Source organism: Acanthisitta chloris, unplaced genomic scaffold (genome assembly GCF_000695815.1).
Source record: "Acanthisitta chloris isolate BGI_N310 unplaced genomic scaffold, ASM69581v1 scaffold24668, whole genome shotgun sequence".
Taxonomy (NCBI): Eukaryota; Metazoa; Chordata; class Aves; order Passeriformes; family Acanthisittidae; genus Acanthisitta; species Acanthisitta chloris.
Window position 1 is genome coordinate 19950 of NW_008686883.1, and position 18830 is coordinate 38779.

At 47.2% G+C, this 18830-nt stretch overlaps 1 protein-coding gene across 1 annotated transcript; it reads left to right on the forward strand.

The window, feature by feature from the left end:
- The first annotated feature begins 337 nt into the window (after positions 1-337).
- EXOC3L4 (exocyst complex component 3-like 4) lies at positions 338-18057 on the forward strand. Its single transcript, XM_009080383.1, has 11 exons — positions 338-677; positions 2824-3475; positions 5589-5706; positions 6680-6805; positions 8102-8202; positions 8913-9008; positions 10928-11042; positions 13025-13147; positions 13975-14127; positions 15051-15172; positions 17895-18057. Exons 1-11 carry the CDS (start codon positions 338-340, stop codon positions 18055-18057), a joined length of 2109 nt encoding a protein of 702 aa, XP_009078631.1.
- The last annotated feature ends 773 nt before the right edge of the window (positions 18058-18830 follow it).

Consider the following 18830-nt stretch of genomic DNA (forward strand, 5'->3'; position numbering starts at 1 on the left):
CATACCTGGAATGGTATGTTTATACAGATTTCAAGATCTCTGACACCTAATGATTCCTTGGCATTGGAGAAATAGCTGCCACTTGCCTGATTTATGGAGTTGAGTAGACCAACACCTACTGTCTGTAGGTAGAGAGATTGTTTCAGCAGCTACAGGCCACAACAACTTGTGTTAGGCACAGAAAAGGGATGGGCCAGATTTTTCAGTCCAGGACTCACTTTGGAGACACAGTAATACCCTGTTGAGAACATCTCTAATTCTGCTGTTTTATGCATTTCAGTGATTGCCATCAACCTCATTGGTAAACCTCTTGTTGGAAGAGAAGAGAAAGAGAAATATGGAGTTAATTCAAAGGCTTGTGACCTCAGAACCATCCTCTCCAACAAAGAGTGCAGGGGAGGAGAAGATGGAGGTTACTTCTGAACTGCGCAGCTCAAGCTTGCAGAGCAGGGACAGTGGGTTCTTTGAAAGAGGTGTTAAAACAGTGTTAAGCATCCGGAAGTCAATACGAATTCTGAGCAAAGATAGTGGAAAGGATGATACTGGCACTTGGAAAGGAAAAAAACTTTTGCAATGGTCCAAGAGCTACGAGGAGAACAAACTCACGACCTGTAATGATGTGGAGAAGGTCAGTGAAAACACAGAAGCAGAGCCCATTCAAGGAAAACCTCTTTCAGGTAAGAAGCGAAACCACCAGTGTCATTTGCTTGGCAGAATAAATTAACCTTCAAGGTTACATTAATTTGCAGTATGCAAATCTTGGGCCCAACAGAGGTGTTAAAGAGCCAGGCATCCCATCGTGAGGGAGAGACAACTGCACCCAGAAATTCTTGGTCTATTCCATTGGGTGCCACAGGGATTGGATAGATTGGCTGACCTTGCCTCACTGCTGTAAAGTGTTCTGCTGCGCCATGAAGTTATTTACTGCTCTGCACTGATACATTGTGAGGTTGGTAAGCTGGATCTGAGCCCATCTCATAAACTTTGATAGTCAGTTCTTAAAGGGGCGTAGATGAGGAGCTCCAGGATATGCTGTGATAAAATTCTTCATCTTCTGCAATTACAAGCTGAGGAATTGCATGAATAATGTCCATGCTCTGCCCAATAACTTGTGTCTGGCCTGGACTAGAGCAGCTCTGACAGAAACACATCCCATTCTGAGATAAGTATGGCAAGTGATGGAGACTCCACCATGTACACCATTAAGATGCATAATAGTTAATTGCCTTTCAATTGTCTTCCTTCAACCACCAGCTGGCTGATCTTGTATTGCTAAATTAAAGATCCATTTAGCACCCAACATCACCTCCCTGAATAATTATCTTAGATGGTGATTAAGTGGTGTTTTCTCACTTCGATAAACAGAACAGAATGTATTCCTCAAGTCTCTCACTGTAAGCATTTGTGTAAACACAGGTTTTAGATTAATTTCTCTAGAAGAGGCCAAGTTAATTGGTACACTCTCCCTCCCTTTCAAGTGCAGAAGCAATTGTAGCATCATATAGGCACTGAAAGATCTATGTGTTCTATGGTGCATCAGTAGTTGGGTTATTTGGCATATTTCTGTCTTGATACAGATACTCTTAAAATACACAGGTTATTTGGTGCATATGGTATAAAACCTGCATGCAGACAAGCCCAAGGGCATAAATCATGGGCTGTGAACCAGTCCTTCATATCTTCTTTGAGTGCTCTCCAATTTTTCCATACCATTTTATATGTGTATCTCTCAGAAGCAGTAGCCACATATGCCTAAGTAATACCCTTTCTCTTCTCTTGAATGTTTGTCTTTAAGTATGGGATCTCCTGTTCAGAGCATCTGTTATGATACTGGAGATGGTGAGAGCTTCCCAGGGTCTCTCTCTGTGGTAGGCACAGGCTGGAAAGGATGGCCAGTTCTGGATGGGATAGTGTCTGGCTTGCTCCCTACATCTTGAGGAGTCCTGACTATGCAATTCACCAGTGACAACCTCTGCAGTTTGCATCAGCATTTTGCTCAGGCCTCAGAAGCACAGGAGCCAGTTTAGCTTTGACATTAGTTGAGGATGTATTTTACGAAAACTTGATAATGCACAAAATCAAGACAAGAGGGAAGCCCGGGGTTTTCCCAAGATTACACCTGAACAAGGAATATTCCCAAAAATGTATCAGGAGCACAGTACCTCTGCACTAGTACCTCTGGATGACATGCTGCTGGGTAGGCTGGGGGCAGACATAACCATCTAGTGAGATATCCAACCCAAGAGCTCAGGAGGCCCAAAGGGATCTGTCCTCCTGTGCTCCCTCCCAGCCCTCCAGCCTGGGCACCCTCCATGCCTTTTTGGGCAACATGCTGAAATGCCCTTTCAGCCAGAGATACCAGAGCTGGGCTGCTGGCATCCATGCTAAAGGAAATCATGCTGGCAGGGTATCTCCTGTAATTCTCCTGCTGCCAGTTGCACTTCAGCTCCACACTAGCAGAGAGGAAGAACCAGAGGTGGTTTTATGCAGCCTGAGTCCCCAGTGTCTGCCTGTGAAGCCTTGTTAGCCATTGCTTGAGGTTTTCCTGCAGGGCCATCATCATTTTTTTGGGTATTTCCTACCTCTGTAACCAGCAGTTTAGAGATGTGCCTCGATTTGTAGTGATTGCATTCCCACTGCTTTCCTCTCCTGTGTCAAATAGGAGCTGCTGAGATCGGGGGGCAGTCTCAGGGGCACTGCTGGGACCTGACTACTCAGAGCAGCCTCCCTGCAAACCTCCCTGTGGGGCATCTTGTCCTGTGACCAACCTGCCAACTGCTTAATGCTTTCTTTTTCCCAACCCCTTCCCTGCTCTTTCTGCAGTAATGGAAATCAATGACCTTATTCAAAAAAGACAACTTTTAGAAGCATTTGCAAGTACCAAGTTATTGGAAGATGAGATTATCTCTGAACAGGATGCTGAGAAATACAAAGATAACCCCCAGGAGTTTGTACGGAAATCCAAAGATGTGGATTTGCTTTATAACTCCATCACCAACGCGATCCACTCCATTGTGGAGGGAACTCTAGAGGATCCCACTGTAGAGGACACCATGCTGACCTCCCTGGTGACTTTAATTGCCCGTGAAGAAGAAGCTCATCCTGATACAGGTAATGCTGCTTGTCCTGGGTCGGACTTGCTCGGCAGGCCCAGAAAGTGGAGGGAGGAGTGGAAGGAAGCTGTCAAAGAGAGTACTAGAAAAAGAGTCCAGAAGACACCCATGGCATCAAAGGAAGAATCAAGCTCTTGGCTTGATCTCCACTTAATTTCACTCCAGAAACGCCTGAAGGAAGATTTACTGAAAATCAAGTTATCAGTAAAAAAGTGCTATCCAGAGGAGTACCAGGTGTGTGACACATATGTGGAGGCCTTTCACAAGGCCATTGCCTCACATTTGCAGTGTCTCTCTCAGAAATCACTGGATTTCAATGAGATCTACACCTTGCTCGACTGGATGGCCAACACCTACCACAGGTAAGCTGCTGTGCTTGCCACTGCCTCCTCTGGAGAGCCACAGATGATTCCTACAGTGGAACCAGATGGCAAACCTATTAATAGATGGGGACAAAGGTTTGCAGATAAAGCATTTGCTGCTTTTTATAGATCACCACATTTTCCCCTCCCTCTTCCACTTGCTGCTCCCACTTGCCAGGAAGCTCCTCCTTGGAGCTCTGATAAACCTTCTCCTTTCAGCAGATATTTTGCAGGGTCCAGCAGCTGCTCAGTGACTTTTGCAGGCACAGGGAGGGACCTGTGGGGGAGGACTTTTTCCTGTTTAATTGAAACTGTGATGCATTTGGAAAAGAGCCACATTAACCCCCATGCATGGGGTCAGTGTCCTCTCAAGGAGGCACCAAGACATCATCAAGTGGAATTAGCCACATGAAAACAAAGGCTCTGTCTCAGATGTGTCCACTAGTTGAATGGGAGGTTTTTAGGACCTCTTAAATCATAGAATCAACCAGGTTGAAAGAGACCTCAAAGATCATTGAGCAAGCTGCTTGCAGTTCAGGGATGACCTTTCTCCCTTATGTTTCCTTGCTGATCTCATCTGGAGGGAAATTCCTGTGTGCCCCCAACCCCTGGGAACTGTACTGCACCCCAGCATTGCAGGAGAGAAGGGAAAACCCCAAGCTCCAGCACCAGGTTCTGCACCAAAGAAAACTTCCCCCACTATATTTCGCTAACTTGCTGTGAAAGAGCTCATTGAGAGTTTGCAGCTGTTTTGGGCACTGCTTTGCAATCACCTTGCCAGTTTGGGTTCTTTCCATTTGATTTTCCCATTCTAAAAGAACTTCCTTGCCTCTTGGAACCTATAACTAAAAAAGAGAAGAAATTGGCTGACCCAAACTCATTACTGATGTTACAATTCAAACAAACAAAAAAAGAAAGAGAGGGGAATAAGCTCCATGAGTATCCATTTTAGATAGTCCTTTCAGTCATGGTGGAGAGTCCATACTTAAATCCCTGATATCCTTTTAAATGAGCAGCAGACTCTGGCAGCAGCTGGGTGTGCAACGCTCCACGTGTACAGATGTACCTCTCTGGGAAATCTGAACCATGGCCATGGGAGCATTGACTCTAGGACACTATCAGCAAGCTGAGCTTATTTTCTGCTGAGCAGTCACAGTGCACCAGCCTGACCTTTACAGCACAATCCTCACTGTGGGCTCAGTGCCAGTTTGGCAATGGGAACCCCTTTTTTTGATGGCTGATCAAACAAGCAGGCCATTGCAGCTGTGTTGCCTGATAACCAGGTGACTGCTTGAAACTTACGTCTCACCTCCATCAAGTGCATGAATATTTTCTTCGTTCTCTTTTCCACCTTCATCCCCCTGAGAGATGAAATGCCTCCACGGTTCAGGGCAGGTTGCAATAGAAGCACATCCAATTGTACAGGCTAATAAAATGCTTCTTACCCCAGGGAGAGAAATACAGGCACTCCCTCCCTTTCCCTGCTAATCAGCTGACCTGATTACATATCAGAGCTGAGGAAAGTGAGTGGTAAATAAGCGTCAGCTGAGCAGACTTTGGAGTCAAACTTTATAGCTGCATGTCCACCCACCACTTCCAGCTGGGGGGGAACATGGCCCAGGCATGGAAGTGCCTTCCAGGTCCTCCTCTGGCACCTCCTCTTGCTCAGGATAATGCACAGGGAAAAACAACAGGCTGACATGAGCAGTGATGTGACACCAGAGAGGAGCCAGGTAGATGAGCTAACTCCAAAGCAACACGCTACTACAGGAATTACCCCAAAAGGCATTTTGCAAGCTCCTAGTTGAATGAATCAGCCTCAGGCTGTTTATTTTAAAAAGTGAATTCTCATAGCACTTTTCATGTCCAAACAACTCAGAAGTCTCATGATTTCTGAAGTGGGCTGGAACCTTAGATCATTTTGCTTTTGAATAATTAGGATTTCGAATGGCAAGGAAAGATTTTCTTGTTAAATCTTGAAAACAAGCATCACAATTTAAGCTTCGAGTGTGTTTCTCATGGCTTAATAATTACGTAGCTCACGCTGCATGAATATTACATCAGTTTATTCATGATCCGAGGCAATATAATTTGTTCATTTGAATCTTTCCAGTGAACTCTGTCTGGATCACCCTGATCTCAAACCAGAGGTTAAGACAGAAAACCTGTCCCTGCTGTTAACACCAGCTGATTGGGATAAGCTGAAAACCGACTACATCATTTTTGCAAAGGTAAGAGTTTTGTCCTAGTCCCCACGTGTCCCCCAGGGAAGGTAATGAGGTCTTGGATGTGGTTTCTAGCCCCATCAGGGCCTGAGTCCTGCCAGCACCACACACAGTGGCCTTTAATCAAGTGCAAAAAGGTCCTGAACACCAAGTCAGGGCCCCAAGCAGAGCCAAAGGGACTGTCCCAGCCTCACACAGTGCGGCAGAAGGTTGGTGGAAGGTCACAGCTAGGCTTCATGGGATTGAACTCATTGCAAAATTGGGTGTAAAGGCATTTTCACTGCTACTCTCACTGCATGGGCTCTCCCCCAGCACATCTGAGGTTTGCTATAGACAATTTTGGGCATCCACACCAGAGGACACCCCCATGTCCTCTGAGGAAGCCCCTTCTGCAGTTGTTTTCCTGCAGCTCTTGGCTGGCACCCTGTGTAAGACTACAGGCTTTCTTACCTCTTTGTTGGGCTCATTTTCTTGCAAACCATTTCTGAAACCAGACACTGCTCAAGGTGAGCTCAAGGTGCCCAGCTCAATGAAACTGGTATTGCTCCACTGTGCTGGTGAAAGATCACTTTGTTTCACTGGCAACAAGATTGATTTATCAGCCAGGACTGAACAGTGCTGCCACTTACTTGAGTGGCTGTACTGCCAGAAAGGACTGGTTTGATCTTTAATCCTGATGGTGCATTCCACATGCTGGAGGACTCTGCAATCAAGCAAACAGCTGACACATTAATTCTCTGCCAGGAAAATAACTTTGATTTGGGAGTACTTTGCCCCCACACAGCACAAGTCTTGGTTCTCCTGAGATCTTGTTTAGATCAATGGGTCCTAAAGAAAGACCTTTGACTCTGCCACCTTTCCATGCTGCACGTGTGAGCCTTACACATTGTGCTGATGGAGCAAAAAATGCAGTGACACTGTATTCACGTTTGCTTGGTTATCCTGAACTGCATGTTTCCTTCCCACGTTTAACCTTTAGGAGAAAATCAGAAGTTATTTTGGAAACATCCTGAGACTAGAGGTCACAGAGAAGTGGGAAAAGGAAGTTCATTCAGACACGGAGGAAAACCTTTACCAGAACTCGCTCTCCTTTGATATTCAAACGGTATTTAACTGGGGGAAAAAGGAGTGGGGGGAGCTCTGTGGCTCCAGGGAAACTGGATCTTTACCTTCTGCGGTGGAGGTACCGCCCTCTGCGACAATTTATGTAAGTCACACACTGGCAGAATACATTAGAGCAGAAAAAGCCGTTTATTACAACTTTTAGCTCTCCCGCTTGCCTTCTAGCTGCAAATTAAACCTGCTGTCAATTGTGTCAGCAACATAATAGGCAACTGATTTTGAAGTCCTTAAACCTCTTTGATTAGAAAGAAGAAAGAGAAAGAGGAAAAAAAAAAGGTGGAAAGAAAAGGTTTGTTAGGAAAAAAAACACCAACTCTTGGCTGAAAGAGCGACTTTGTCCCGAGGCTATGGAAGCCACAGAAAGGCTGTAGGCAATGACAGCCACTCCAGTTTAAACAGTACAAAAAACAAAAGCTCCTACTAGCTTTAGGGACTACAGGGTAATAAATCCAGGAGGGGTTTGGTTTCATTCTCCTCACTCAATTGGTTGAGTCACTTCAATTAAATAATGAAAAAAAAAATAAAAAGAGAGGGAGAGAGAAAGAAAGAAAATCAAAGAGTTTTGCCTGCTGCTATGATTCTTTTGCCATAGAAGAATATTACACATTGTGTGATCACAGGGAAGGCAGATCTGAATTGGATTAGCAGATGGGCAGGATGCTTTGGGGAGCACCAGTGGGAATGCAACAAGCCTCACTCTGGGCAGGCAGCTGGGGGTTTGGGAATGGGAATCAGGGAGAAGTTCCAGTGCAAGAAAGGTCTCAGGATGATGCCTGACCCCTTTGTGCTGTCCTGGTATCACTCCTGAGAAGGGGCTTGTGAGGGGCCCCAGAGATGGGGCTTATAGTCACCCTCATCATGTGGACATAACATGGGGACAGCTCAGCTCCTCTTGGGCTTTGGGCATTGATCCATCCTGCAAATACCCTCAAAAGAGGAGGATGACACCAGGGCAGCTTGGGGCTCTAGCCAACACTGCCTCTAACTCACATTCAGACAGTGGAAGGCCAGAGGCCATTAGGGATGAATGATTATGTCACAAATCAGTTGGTGTTCCTTGGCCCATTCTGCATTAGAACTTTTTAAACTGTCAGAGTTTTAATAGTAAACTAATAAAATAAAAAAAAGTCAGTGATGAAAACCTCTTGGCAACAAGTTAATTGTTTGCCCCTTTGCTAGGCAAGCCACTCTTAGTAACCAAAGCTGCATGAGATCCTTGAGAAGGATATTTCACCTGTGCTTGTCCCATTCACCAGAGCTCTTTCCTGCTCTTTTCTAGATCATTGGGGAGCACATGAAGTTATCTGGAGCTATCAGCAGAAGCCTGGAAACAAAAATGCTTGAGCTGTGCATGGCAGAGCTGCTCGAATTCATACCAAGGTGATCACCACTCCAGGCAGCACTTTCTTTCCAAATGAGTCCAACATGGGTATAAAACCAGGGAAGAGGTCCATGCACTGGAGCAGATGCTGGCACTGAGCACACACAGGCCTGCTCCTGGGAGACTTAGAGATCACAATGAGCCCAAGAATAAGCAAAGTGCAAAATAACTTGGAGGGAGTCATAAACAGACCCAGATGGGACTCCTACAAGTCCCAAAATCTAGTATCAGAGGTCCAGGAAGGAGCTGCTGTCTGGAAAGTGGTGGTACCACCATGGCACCATCCATTCAGGACCATTGTGGCATTGCTTCCTGTCTTTCCAAACTCCCACGGTCCCTTTCTGCCTGGTGCTCTCCAGCCACTCTGTCCCCAGCCTGGAGCTCTGCATGGGATTGTTATGGCCAAAGTGCAGGACCAGCACTGGAGCTGGTGGCATTGGAAAAGTCAGAGATTTGTTCTGCCAACATCCCTGGCATCTCTCCAGAAGTGCTGCCTACCTGCTCAGGCGAGTGCATCCCAAAGCCCATAATTAGCTGCCATCTATTCCCTCCAATGCACACATGTGTTATGACAGCTGGAAAAAACACATCCACACACAGAGGGGACAGGTTGGGCCAGCCATGGGTGTCTCCTGACATCACAATGCACACGGATGAGCCATGCTCAGTCTGCACACTGTTCGCGTTACCTGTGTGTCTTTTCTGACAGGTTTGAGAAGGAGTTCTCAGAATGGAGCACTGCTCAGGACAGCCCCATGTTTGTGCCCTATTTTGTTGCCTACATCAACAGCTTCCACGACCTGGTGTAAGTCCACTCCCATTGAGCCAAGCCACCACATTTCTGGGGTGCGGGAGGGTGGCAGCATCCAGAAAGGAAAGACCAAGGTGTCCTCAGTGTGCCCCACTGGGTCCTCAGCCTCCAGCTCTTCTCACCTCGTGGGAGGATTTTCCCCAAGAGATAAAAGTCACAAGGGTGAAGAGACAGAAGCAGGGATGGATCCAGTGCTTGCATGAAAGCTTTAAACTCCTTTTCAGATCATAATTTTCAGCCTCAGAGGACAGTTTTTCCAATTGGTTTTTTTTCCTGGAGGTTAGTAGTATAAACCCAGAAATACGTTCTGCAGGTTGCCCTTCGCACTGGGCTGGAGGACACCCTATGAAAGCACTCAACCCAAAAATAAACCCCTGCCATTGCTGCTGGCAGCTGGAACTTCCAGGGCTTTGCATGAATTACTTATTTCAAGCCATGTGTTGAAAAGTGTCTCTGATGCACAGGTATCATCAGCACTGGTTATCAAGGATCTGACTATCACTATAAGTAGGATGACTATCTGGCTATCCTATAAGTAGGATGGTGCCAATGAGTGCATGTCCTGGAATCTTCAGCACCTGGGGTCACCTCTGCTATGCAGACATGGTTTTTTAGAGGCCAATCCACTGAAAAGCTTAGGTTGTGGTCTCCAGCCCATGCTGCTGTGTTGCTGCCCAGCATTGTCTCCACTGGGGATGTTATACACCAAATATTCAGGGGATGGAGAGGATTTGGTGTCTCGCAGGAGCTGCAGTGAGCACTACCGTCGGGAAGTCTCTAGATGGCACGGTCTCTCCAGCAATGCTAACCTCTCCGCAGGCTTTCCCTGCCTCCTCCTGCCCCTGCGGAAAATTGCTGTCCCTTTCCCTGCTGGGGACTGGAGAGCAGAGTGAAGGGAGAGCTCAGCCCCAAGCAGACAGCTGGCAGCATTTGGGTGGTGGATTGGCTCTTCTGAGTTTATTCCTCACTCAAGTTAAACATCCATCTGCCTGGGGTGATGAGTTGTAGGTGACCTAGCAGGATGATTTTGTGGATGCTGGACCCAAACTTCAGGTGTTCAACAGGAGTTATGTACCTGAGCTCCAGCCTGGGGTGAAAGGGATGCTGTTGGGTGCTTTATAGTCCTGCCTGGGCAGCCTCAGACATATAAAATAGCTACTGGGCAGTGGCAGGACCCCACCACTCTGTGGTCACAGCAGTGGATGTGGCTCATCCAGGGAAGCTTGAGCAGCACTAGCCTCAGTTTCACACACCTCCCCAGAGTGTGTTATGGTGGGACAGGGATGGAAAGTGAGAAGAAATCCAGGACCTTGCAATGCCCCTCCACACACAGAGAGACTGGGGATTTCATTAGCCTCTCAGAAGTTGTGTTTTCTTCCTCATAGGGTAAAACCTTGCAGAAGTACACACTCTGTCTAGGAAATTCCACAGGTTTCCATCCCCTAGTCACCATCCCAGCCACTGCTTACAGACATTGCATGGAGTGAGTCAGCTGGGGAACACAGGGTCAGCAGCTTTTCCTTCTCTGAATTTAGTATTTACCTCTCTCTCTTTCCCCATAGCCCCCTAGTGCTCTCCCAGATGCCTGAAGATCATTTAGCAGAGGTGTTTCTCAAGTGAAAAAGCAACCAGCCTACGCAACTGCTCTGCATGGCTGCACCATCCCACCTGATGAGGAAGTTTGTGGGCTTTTTAAGCACAGTTACTCAGCTGTGATTAATTTTCAGTGTACAGGATTGTGCAAAAAGAGCCATTACTTTGACCCATGAAGTGTTTCCAAGAGGAAGTACTAGAAATGCAAATTTATTTTAAAATCATGCCCAACATGCCAATCTAGATAAAATGCTTAGGGCAGTGTAATAGTTTACATTTTACCATTAACTCATTGGTGGTGTCGCTCTCTCTTTTTCTAGTTCAGGGTTAGAAACAGTGTTTAAAGTCAACACTGAGGAAGTGCAGAAGATTTTGGCAGCTCTGACAAGGAACTTCACAAACATTTTTTTAACCAAACTGAGAACAAAAGCACAGGTAAGAGGATCTTGGCCACACTGTTTCCTCAATATAAGGGGTATATGTAGGACCTCTGCAGCAGCTGAGGGTCACTGCCCTTCCCTTGTCTCACCAACTAGAGCTCATTTTGCAGTGCATGACATTATGGTCCCTCCAAAATTCACTGTGCCTGACACTCCTAGAAATCCTTCTTAACCCAAAGCAACATTTCCAGCAGCCTGGGAGTTTTTTGCTGTACACAATGAGACATTTGTCAGGTTGATTACAACAATCAAAAGAAAAGGAGAAAAGGGTATTTAGTGGTTTCTAGTAACTCAGGCAAAGCAGTGGGGGGAAACCTTATCCATAGTGAAGCCCCAGGGAAGTCAGCTGAACACCACTAATGGGACACTTTTCCTTCTATCAGGACTTTGATTTGCTCTTACGGATTTGTACATCTCCCATCATGGTCTGTCAGCAAGCTCTTCAGGCAGGACAGAATTCTTTCTGGTAGAGGTGTTTTTTCCAGGCTGTTCCCATGGTGAAGAAAGACTGACTTTTCTAGCATAAGGATGCTAAAGCTCTGATATCAGCTCAACTTGTGCTAAGAGGCCTAAAAGGCAACATGCTGAAGTGCAGTTTGTACTTCTCAGGTGCTGTACATAGGACTTTCTGCTTTCAGCCAGCTGGGGTCCAACTAACTCTAGCTGGTGTAATACAAGAGATGGGGGAAGTTAAGCCTTTGATCCCATCTCTTTTCACTGGTTCTATTTCACTTTCTAAATCCCCAAACATAACTTCCAAAAATCAAGACAGTAATGCAACTGCTCCAAACTAATCCAAGACTGCCTGGCCAAGGGGACTTCCCAGTGACTGCAGATCTTGTCTGGGAGCCTAAGGAGCAGGCAGGGAAAGGAGCCAAGCCAAGGCATTGAGCAAGAGAGCCAAAATGCCATGAGAACTGAGAAGGACCGAGACAAAGCATTTCTAAACAGCTCTCCAGCAGGATGGGAGCACAGCAGAAAGGCACAAGAGGGGGAAATAATTGGGAAGAAGATTGCCAGGACTCTAAAGAGAAAGATCCTGAGAGCTAAGAGGATAAAAGCACAAAGGGGATGTGCCAAAGAAGGGATATTTTGCATTTAGCCCTTAGGGGAGTCTTCCAGGTGCCACCAGAAGTGTTTAGCAGACGTTGCTGTGTTTCTGTGTGAAGACACATTGACTCTAGGGACCCAGCAAGGAAAATAACCTCTGAGGACACTTGGTCAGAGTACCTTGTACCCGGGACAGATGGAAAACAGTGCCATCACTCCCATGTCATCACTGACCATGAGGCATCAAGCTGGAAGTGCTCCCACCTGCTATTCCTCCCCCACCACATCAGAGCAATGAGCAGAAGGAAAATCCTAGTGAGACTTCACACATGTCTGCAGAAGTATAGAGAGCCTCCTGGAAGGGCTGTGAGCACAAGCAGCTTGATTTCCTTGTGGAGAAAGCTGTAGGGGTGATGGATTACTGGGTTAATTTCCAATAGATTCACTACCAAGTGTCTTGTCGTTTCCATAGCTGGTGCAAACCCATGTAACACTAGCAAAAATGGACGCACACCCTGTTCCAGTCAAGCCTGAGTTTCCTGTGATTAACATTCACATGTATTTCTTCACCCAAACTTATTTACCTATAGAAATAGAGCTGGTGGATCAGAAGGTGGCACAGAGCAAGGAAATTAGGGGCCTCAAGTAAGCCTTTAATGCCAAAACTTCTCTTCCTTGGGGAGAGATACTTCCTCTCTCTACACTGGGGCTACTATCCAGGAAGGGGAGACATGGATGTGAGTTCCCTGGGGTGGAGAGAGAAATCCAGCCTGCTCCATGCTCCTGGTGTGTCTCCATCAGAGGGTGTGCACAGTCAGTGCTCCATGCTTGTTGGCTGAAGCATATGTGCATAGCTGGGTGCCTTCAGCTAGGGCATCAGCTAGTCTGAATATTAATAGTGACATCAGTGAATTGGTCTTTTTTCAGCCACTCCTTAAGAAAATCCTGACCAAGAACTGGATTTTGGCAACAGAAAGGCCAGACTCACTGGCCTCAACAGTCTCACAGTTCTCTGAGCACCTGCAGCACATGAAGGAGCCCTTGGGGCAGGTAGGTGGCACAATGATGCTGGTGGGTCACACTGTCATTTTCAGTCTGTGGTCAGACCTGCAGACTCCCCTGAACAGGCCCAATCCCTCAGCCTTTCCTCATCACTGAGGTGCTCCAGTCCCTTCAGCATCTTCCTTGCCCTCCCCTGGACCTGCTCCAGGAGCTCCATGTCTCTCTGGCCCTGAGGAGCCCAGAACTGGACACAACTCTCCAGGTGTGACCTCACAGGGCTGAGCAGAGAGGCAGGATCACCTCCCTGACCTGCTGGCAATGCTCTTCCCAATGCATCCCAGGATTCCATTGGCCTTCTTAGCCCCAAGGACACACTGTGACCCATGGACAGCCTGTTGGCCACCAGGACTCCCAGGTCCTTCTCCTCAGAGCTGCTCTCCAGCAGGTCAGTGCCAACCTGTGTTGGTGCTTGGGGTTATTCCTCCCCAGGTGCAGGACCTGCTCTTGCCCCTGTTGAATTTCAGTTGGTTCTGCTCTGCCCATCCCTCCAACCTGTCAAGGTCCCCCTTTGCTACTGAGGAGCCAAACTGCCAACAGAAAATCAGTGTGAGATGTATTTTCATTCCCTTGGGCATTCCCAAGGGAATGGCACAGCCATTGCTCTGTGCTGGAGCAAAGGGCTGTGAGTCGCTGACTCCCTTCAGCAGGGCTGGCCTGGGCAGTATGTGCTGAAGATGTGCTGTCCACATGTACCTCCTCTATGCCTTCAGCTGCTACTAAAGTCCTGAGAGCTTTCCCTGCCCTCCCTCACTGCCTTGGCCTAGCATGAGAACTACAAAAAAACATGAGATTTGCTTTTTTTTTTTCCCAACTAGGAGCTTCTATGTGAAGTTCATAAATATGTGGTGAAGGAATATATCAGTCAGGTCATCAAACCTAGATGGAAAATGAACAAGGAGACACGGCAGCAAGTGAGTGAAAAGATGAACATGGAAGCTGAAATCATTAATAACACATTCATTGATCAGGTATGTGAATTCCCTCCTGGCATCCCTTGGCTGCCCCATTCCCAGGGGTGCAATATTCCCACTTGGCTTCCCAGAGACTGAGGTGGCAAGCTCTTGAGGAGGCCAAGCCTCAAGAAAAATAAAAGTGCTTAAAAGAGAGCAAGCAAGATGCTTCCTGCAGGTTCATGGTGTGAGCTTCCAGCCTGGTGGCCTCTCCACAGTAGTGGCTTGCCCGTGCCCAGCTGTTGGCTCTCCCATGTGCTTCAACATCCTCCCAGGAGCATGGGAGCTTTGCATAGGTTGGTTCATGTGCTGTAGGATCACACTCATCCTGTGACAGCTTCTTCCCAGGCCTGTTTCCTTGGGCCATGGGAGACACTTTGTCGCTGTAGGATCCTTGCCCTGGATATAGCTCATGGACATGAGTCCAATGAGGAGGTCTATCCAGGCAAACAGTCTGCATACAGGAGGGTGTGGGGAGGAAATGGTGCCTGTTTGCATGTTTTGTGACTAGACAACATCAGTCTGGGATTTTCAGGGAAGCCGAAGCTGAATTCATTGCATTTTGCAGAAAGTCAGGCATCTGGGGCACTAAACCCCGCTGAGGCAGAATGCCCTCAGAGATGAGGCACATGAAACCATTAGGAAGGAGGAGGTGAAGGCTCTGGCATTTGCTGCTGTGCTGGACCACAGCCACGATGTCCTGCTCAGGGTCTGGCTCACTGTGGTGCTTGTGAGCCCTGTGAGTGCAGTCAGGTCCTGGGGGAGCTCCTGGGGGTGTTTTGCCATTTCCACCCATCACCGCCTTCCCAAGACAGTGTGTCCTGCCTGCAGCAGTACTGTCTCACTCCAGTGAGAACAACCTGCTCTGCACTGCAGGGAAACAGGCATTTAACAGGTGCTGCTCTCCCCCCTGACATCCCTGTGTGCCTCCTTTTCCACAGGGCTCCGACTCCGACTGGCTCCTTTCTGCCATACACCACATTGCCAACATCATTGGGGAGAAGAAAAAAGACAAGATCAAGGCGTATGTCAAGGAGCTGTGCCAGGATTATCCAGATATCAGGTACATGAAACAGCAGATGCCAGAACTGTTCTGTTCCATCCCAAACAACACCTGCTTGCCCTGTGCCTTGGCCAAGCTCTTCAGCTTCTCTTTGTTGGTAGCCACACATTAGAGATCAGGGTGCCAGCAAGAGTGGGAATCCCACCTTATTTTTCTCTCTTTATGACTGTATATTTTTTTCTTTCCCCCCCCCCCTTTCTGCTGAATTTTATAATGCACAGAGATCACCTTCAAAGGCTTTTAATTTTAGAATGGAATGGAATGGACTGGAATGGACTGGACTAGGTTAGACTAGACTAGGCTAGACTAGACTAGAATCATAGAATTTTAGGGGTTGGAATGGGCCTTACAGATCATCTAGTCCCAACCCCCAGGCCTGGGTGGAATAGAATGGAATGGAATGGAATGGAATGGAATGGAACGGAACGGAACGGAACGGAACAGAATAGAATAGAATAGAATAGAATAGAATAGAATAGAATATAGTTTTTCAGTCTATTAGGAAAGGACCAACAACAATCACCCAGTCCAGCTGCCTGACCACTTCAGGTCTGGCCAAAGGTTAATGCAAGCTATTAAGGTCTTTGTCCAAATGCCTCTTAAACACTGACAGGCTTGGGACATCAACCACCTCTCTAGAACAATTGACTGTCCTCTCAGTAAAGAAATGCTTCTTAATATCAACTCCTGAGCTCCCCTGACACAGCTTTGAACCATTCCCATGCATCCTATCACGGGATCCCACAGTAAAGCTCCGGTTTGCTTTTCAGTTCATCACTACTATCAGCCCAGTTTGCCAACTTGAAGGCTCCAGCTTTGGAGGAAATAGTTTGTCTCCTGCTTTCAGGCTCAGACCTCAAAGTGCAGCAGCCATTGACACGGTTCAGCTGCATTTTCTGAAAGGGCCTCAATACAACCACAAAATTTTGGAATAAATTATAAAATCTTTATTTTGTATGTTCCATTTGCTGTTCCAAAGCAGCATCTGCAAAATTTAAGACTACTGGGAAAGTAAACAAAGTGATTAGCTCTGTGAATGGCTAAATAGCTGAGAATCACAAGTTACCTCCTCTTCCACAGCTCTTCTACCAACTATTGAGAATTAATATCAGTGGTATAGATTGCAAAGAAAATTCATTTCATCATAGAATCATAGAATTTTAAGTGTTGGAATGGATCTTAGACATTATCCGGTGCCGTCCCCCTGCCCTGGGCAGGGACACCTCCCACCAGAGCAGGTTGCTCAAGGCTCAGCCAACCGGGCTGTGAACACTGCCAGGGTTGGGGCAGCCACAGCCTCCCTGGGCAACCTGTGATAGTGTCTCACCACCCTCACAGGGAAAACTTCTGCCTAACATCTAACCTAAATTTCCCCTCCTTCAATTTGTCCCCATTGCCCCTTGTCCTGTCCCTGCAGCTCCTAACACAGATCCCTCTGCAGCTTCCCTGGAGCCCCTTCAGCTCCTGGAAGGTGCTCTGAGGTCTCCACACAACCTTCTCTTCTCCAGGCTCAACAGCCCCAACTCCCGCAGCCTGTCCTCACAGGGGAGATGCTCCAGTGCTCTTACGACCTCTGTGGCCTCCTCTGGACTTGCTCCAACAGTTCCATGTCCTTCTTATGTTGAGGGTAATCAGAGTAATTTCAGAAAAGGTTTTTGCACTGGGCACAGTTCCTGGTGGATGACATTTATACAATCAATTTATTACCATAAATTTGGCAAATTGCTCAGAACACTGAAGTGGATCCTCAAATATTAAGAAAAAAAAAATCACCTTAAATATATTTTCCTCTCCCCAAAACTGAGGCTCAAAAATTTTCATAGCTATATTTAACTTGAGTGGGTCAGATATGCTTCCCCCATTATCTGTGTGGGGAAATCCAAGACATGGACATGAAAGAGAATAATTATTCCTAAGTAATTTCCTAGGGGAACACTTATCTTTAAAAACACCAAAACTTTAATCCCAGTGGCCAGACTAAGCTGACGAAGGAGGCAGTGCCTGTTCTGGGAAGGATGGGGGAGGTAAATGATGCCTAGTCATCAATAATGGCTATTTGAAAGCAATTTTCTGGTCAGAAAAGCCATTTACAAGGCTGTGATTTGTTTTTCAGCATTAGCCTCAGACTCAAGCCAGGTTGGTTTATCTAATTTCTGGCTTTCCATGATTGAGTAATGTTATTTTTAACAATGGAGTTCGGAAAACAGGGCGGAACCTGCTGAGCCTGCATTGCTTCCTATTCAGGTCTCTGTTAATTCTTCCCCTGAGCTCTTGGAGACGTAGCTGAATTTGTATATACCAAGATTACTGGAACAGGGAATGTTTCCAAGTTGGCTTTCCAGCTCTAATCTAATTAGTGCCCGTCAGTACTAAATATTAGCACTCCCATTACTCAAAATAATCATTAAACAAAAGGTCTGCAGCCTCTCAGGAAAACTTGCACGAGGCATCACGTGTGTGTGGAAATGGAGGAGGAAATTCCCTGAAGCACCAGCAGCAGGAGTGCGTCCCACCAGTGTGGTGTGGCAGGAGCTGATGTTTGCTGGCTTGGTACCTGCAGAGATTACAGACTCCTGTCCTGGTGTCTCCTCCAGCGCAGTGAGGGGATGGTCCCTGTCACTTTGCTGTGCCCTCGCTCCATCTCTGGCATGGCTGCTGGTTGTTTACCTCTGGGCTGGCTTTGCTTGCCAGGTCTGAGCAAGGTTTTGTTTGGTTTCTGCAGGAAGAAACACATCTTGGCCATCCTCACGCTCCGGGGGTTGGGGCGCACCAGGAGAGCGGCGATTGTTCGTCAAGCCTGCCATGCACTGGAAAGCTCTGAGGGAGGAGAGGGCAGCACACTCTTTGCAGAAATTGATGTTCCTGTGGTCGTCAGCTGCTTATAAAACAGAACCAAACCAGCAGTCAGCATCCTCCCTCCTCCTCCTCTGCTGCCTCTACACGTGATCCAAAATCTGCTACCCCACTTTGCTCCTCTGCAAACTCTACTTGTTGACTGCTGTGGAGAAAGGAGTCGTTTTCTGAACTCACTCCCCCAAGTTCAGAACCCAAAGGCAACAGATGCACCAAGGCACCAAACTCCTGTGAGAGCTCCAGCCCAGGCACTGCGTCCACCACATGTTCCATACGGATTCTATTGCTGATACTGCTCCATTGTTTGGTCCAAGACTGAGTCTCTTTTCAGAGAACAGGAGAAAACCAAAAGCAGTTCACTCAGAGCTATATTAAGGCTTGGACTGTGCTTTGCATAATTAGACAGCAGAAGAACAAGAGCCTCCTTCATAATTAGTGCCCGTGAGCAACTGAGGGGCAGAGCTTGGGCAGGGATGTGGTAGCACCCAAGTCTTATTTCCTCCCTCGTGAACCAGCTGGCCAAGCTGGCATGTCACAAGGTCATGACGTTGTGACCTGATGCCACAAACCACTACCTGTCTGAGGAGGAAAACCTTGGGTAACCAAACCCCACAGCTGGAGCACACAGCACATGGACCACTCTGCCCTCCAGGATGGTCCCTGTGGCCCTTCTGGCATTTCAGCAGATTTTCCCCACTCATTGCCTACCTTGCAAAACTCCTGTTGGACCAAAGATCGTATCATGCCATCACAGCCTCTCTCTGTGGACAGACATGTCTGGATTGGATGTGCCATGTGAAGGGAG

Excerpts from the sequence above, each read along its gene's own strand:
- EXOC3L4 (XM_009080383.1), top strand. The coding sequence starts at position 338 with ATGGAGTTAATTCAAAGGCTTGTGACCTCAGAACCATCCTCTCCAACA. Across the intron at positions 14,128-15,050 it reads ATAACACATTCATTGATCAG|GGCTCCGACTCCGACTGGCT; the intron begins GTATGTGAATTC and ends CCTTTTCCACAG. Across the intron at positions 15,173-17,894 it reads CAGGATTATCCAGATATCAG|GAAGAAACACATCTTGGCCA; the intron begins GTACATGAAACA and ends TGGTTTCTGCAG.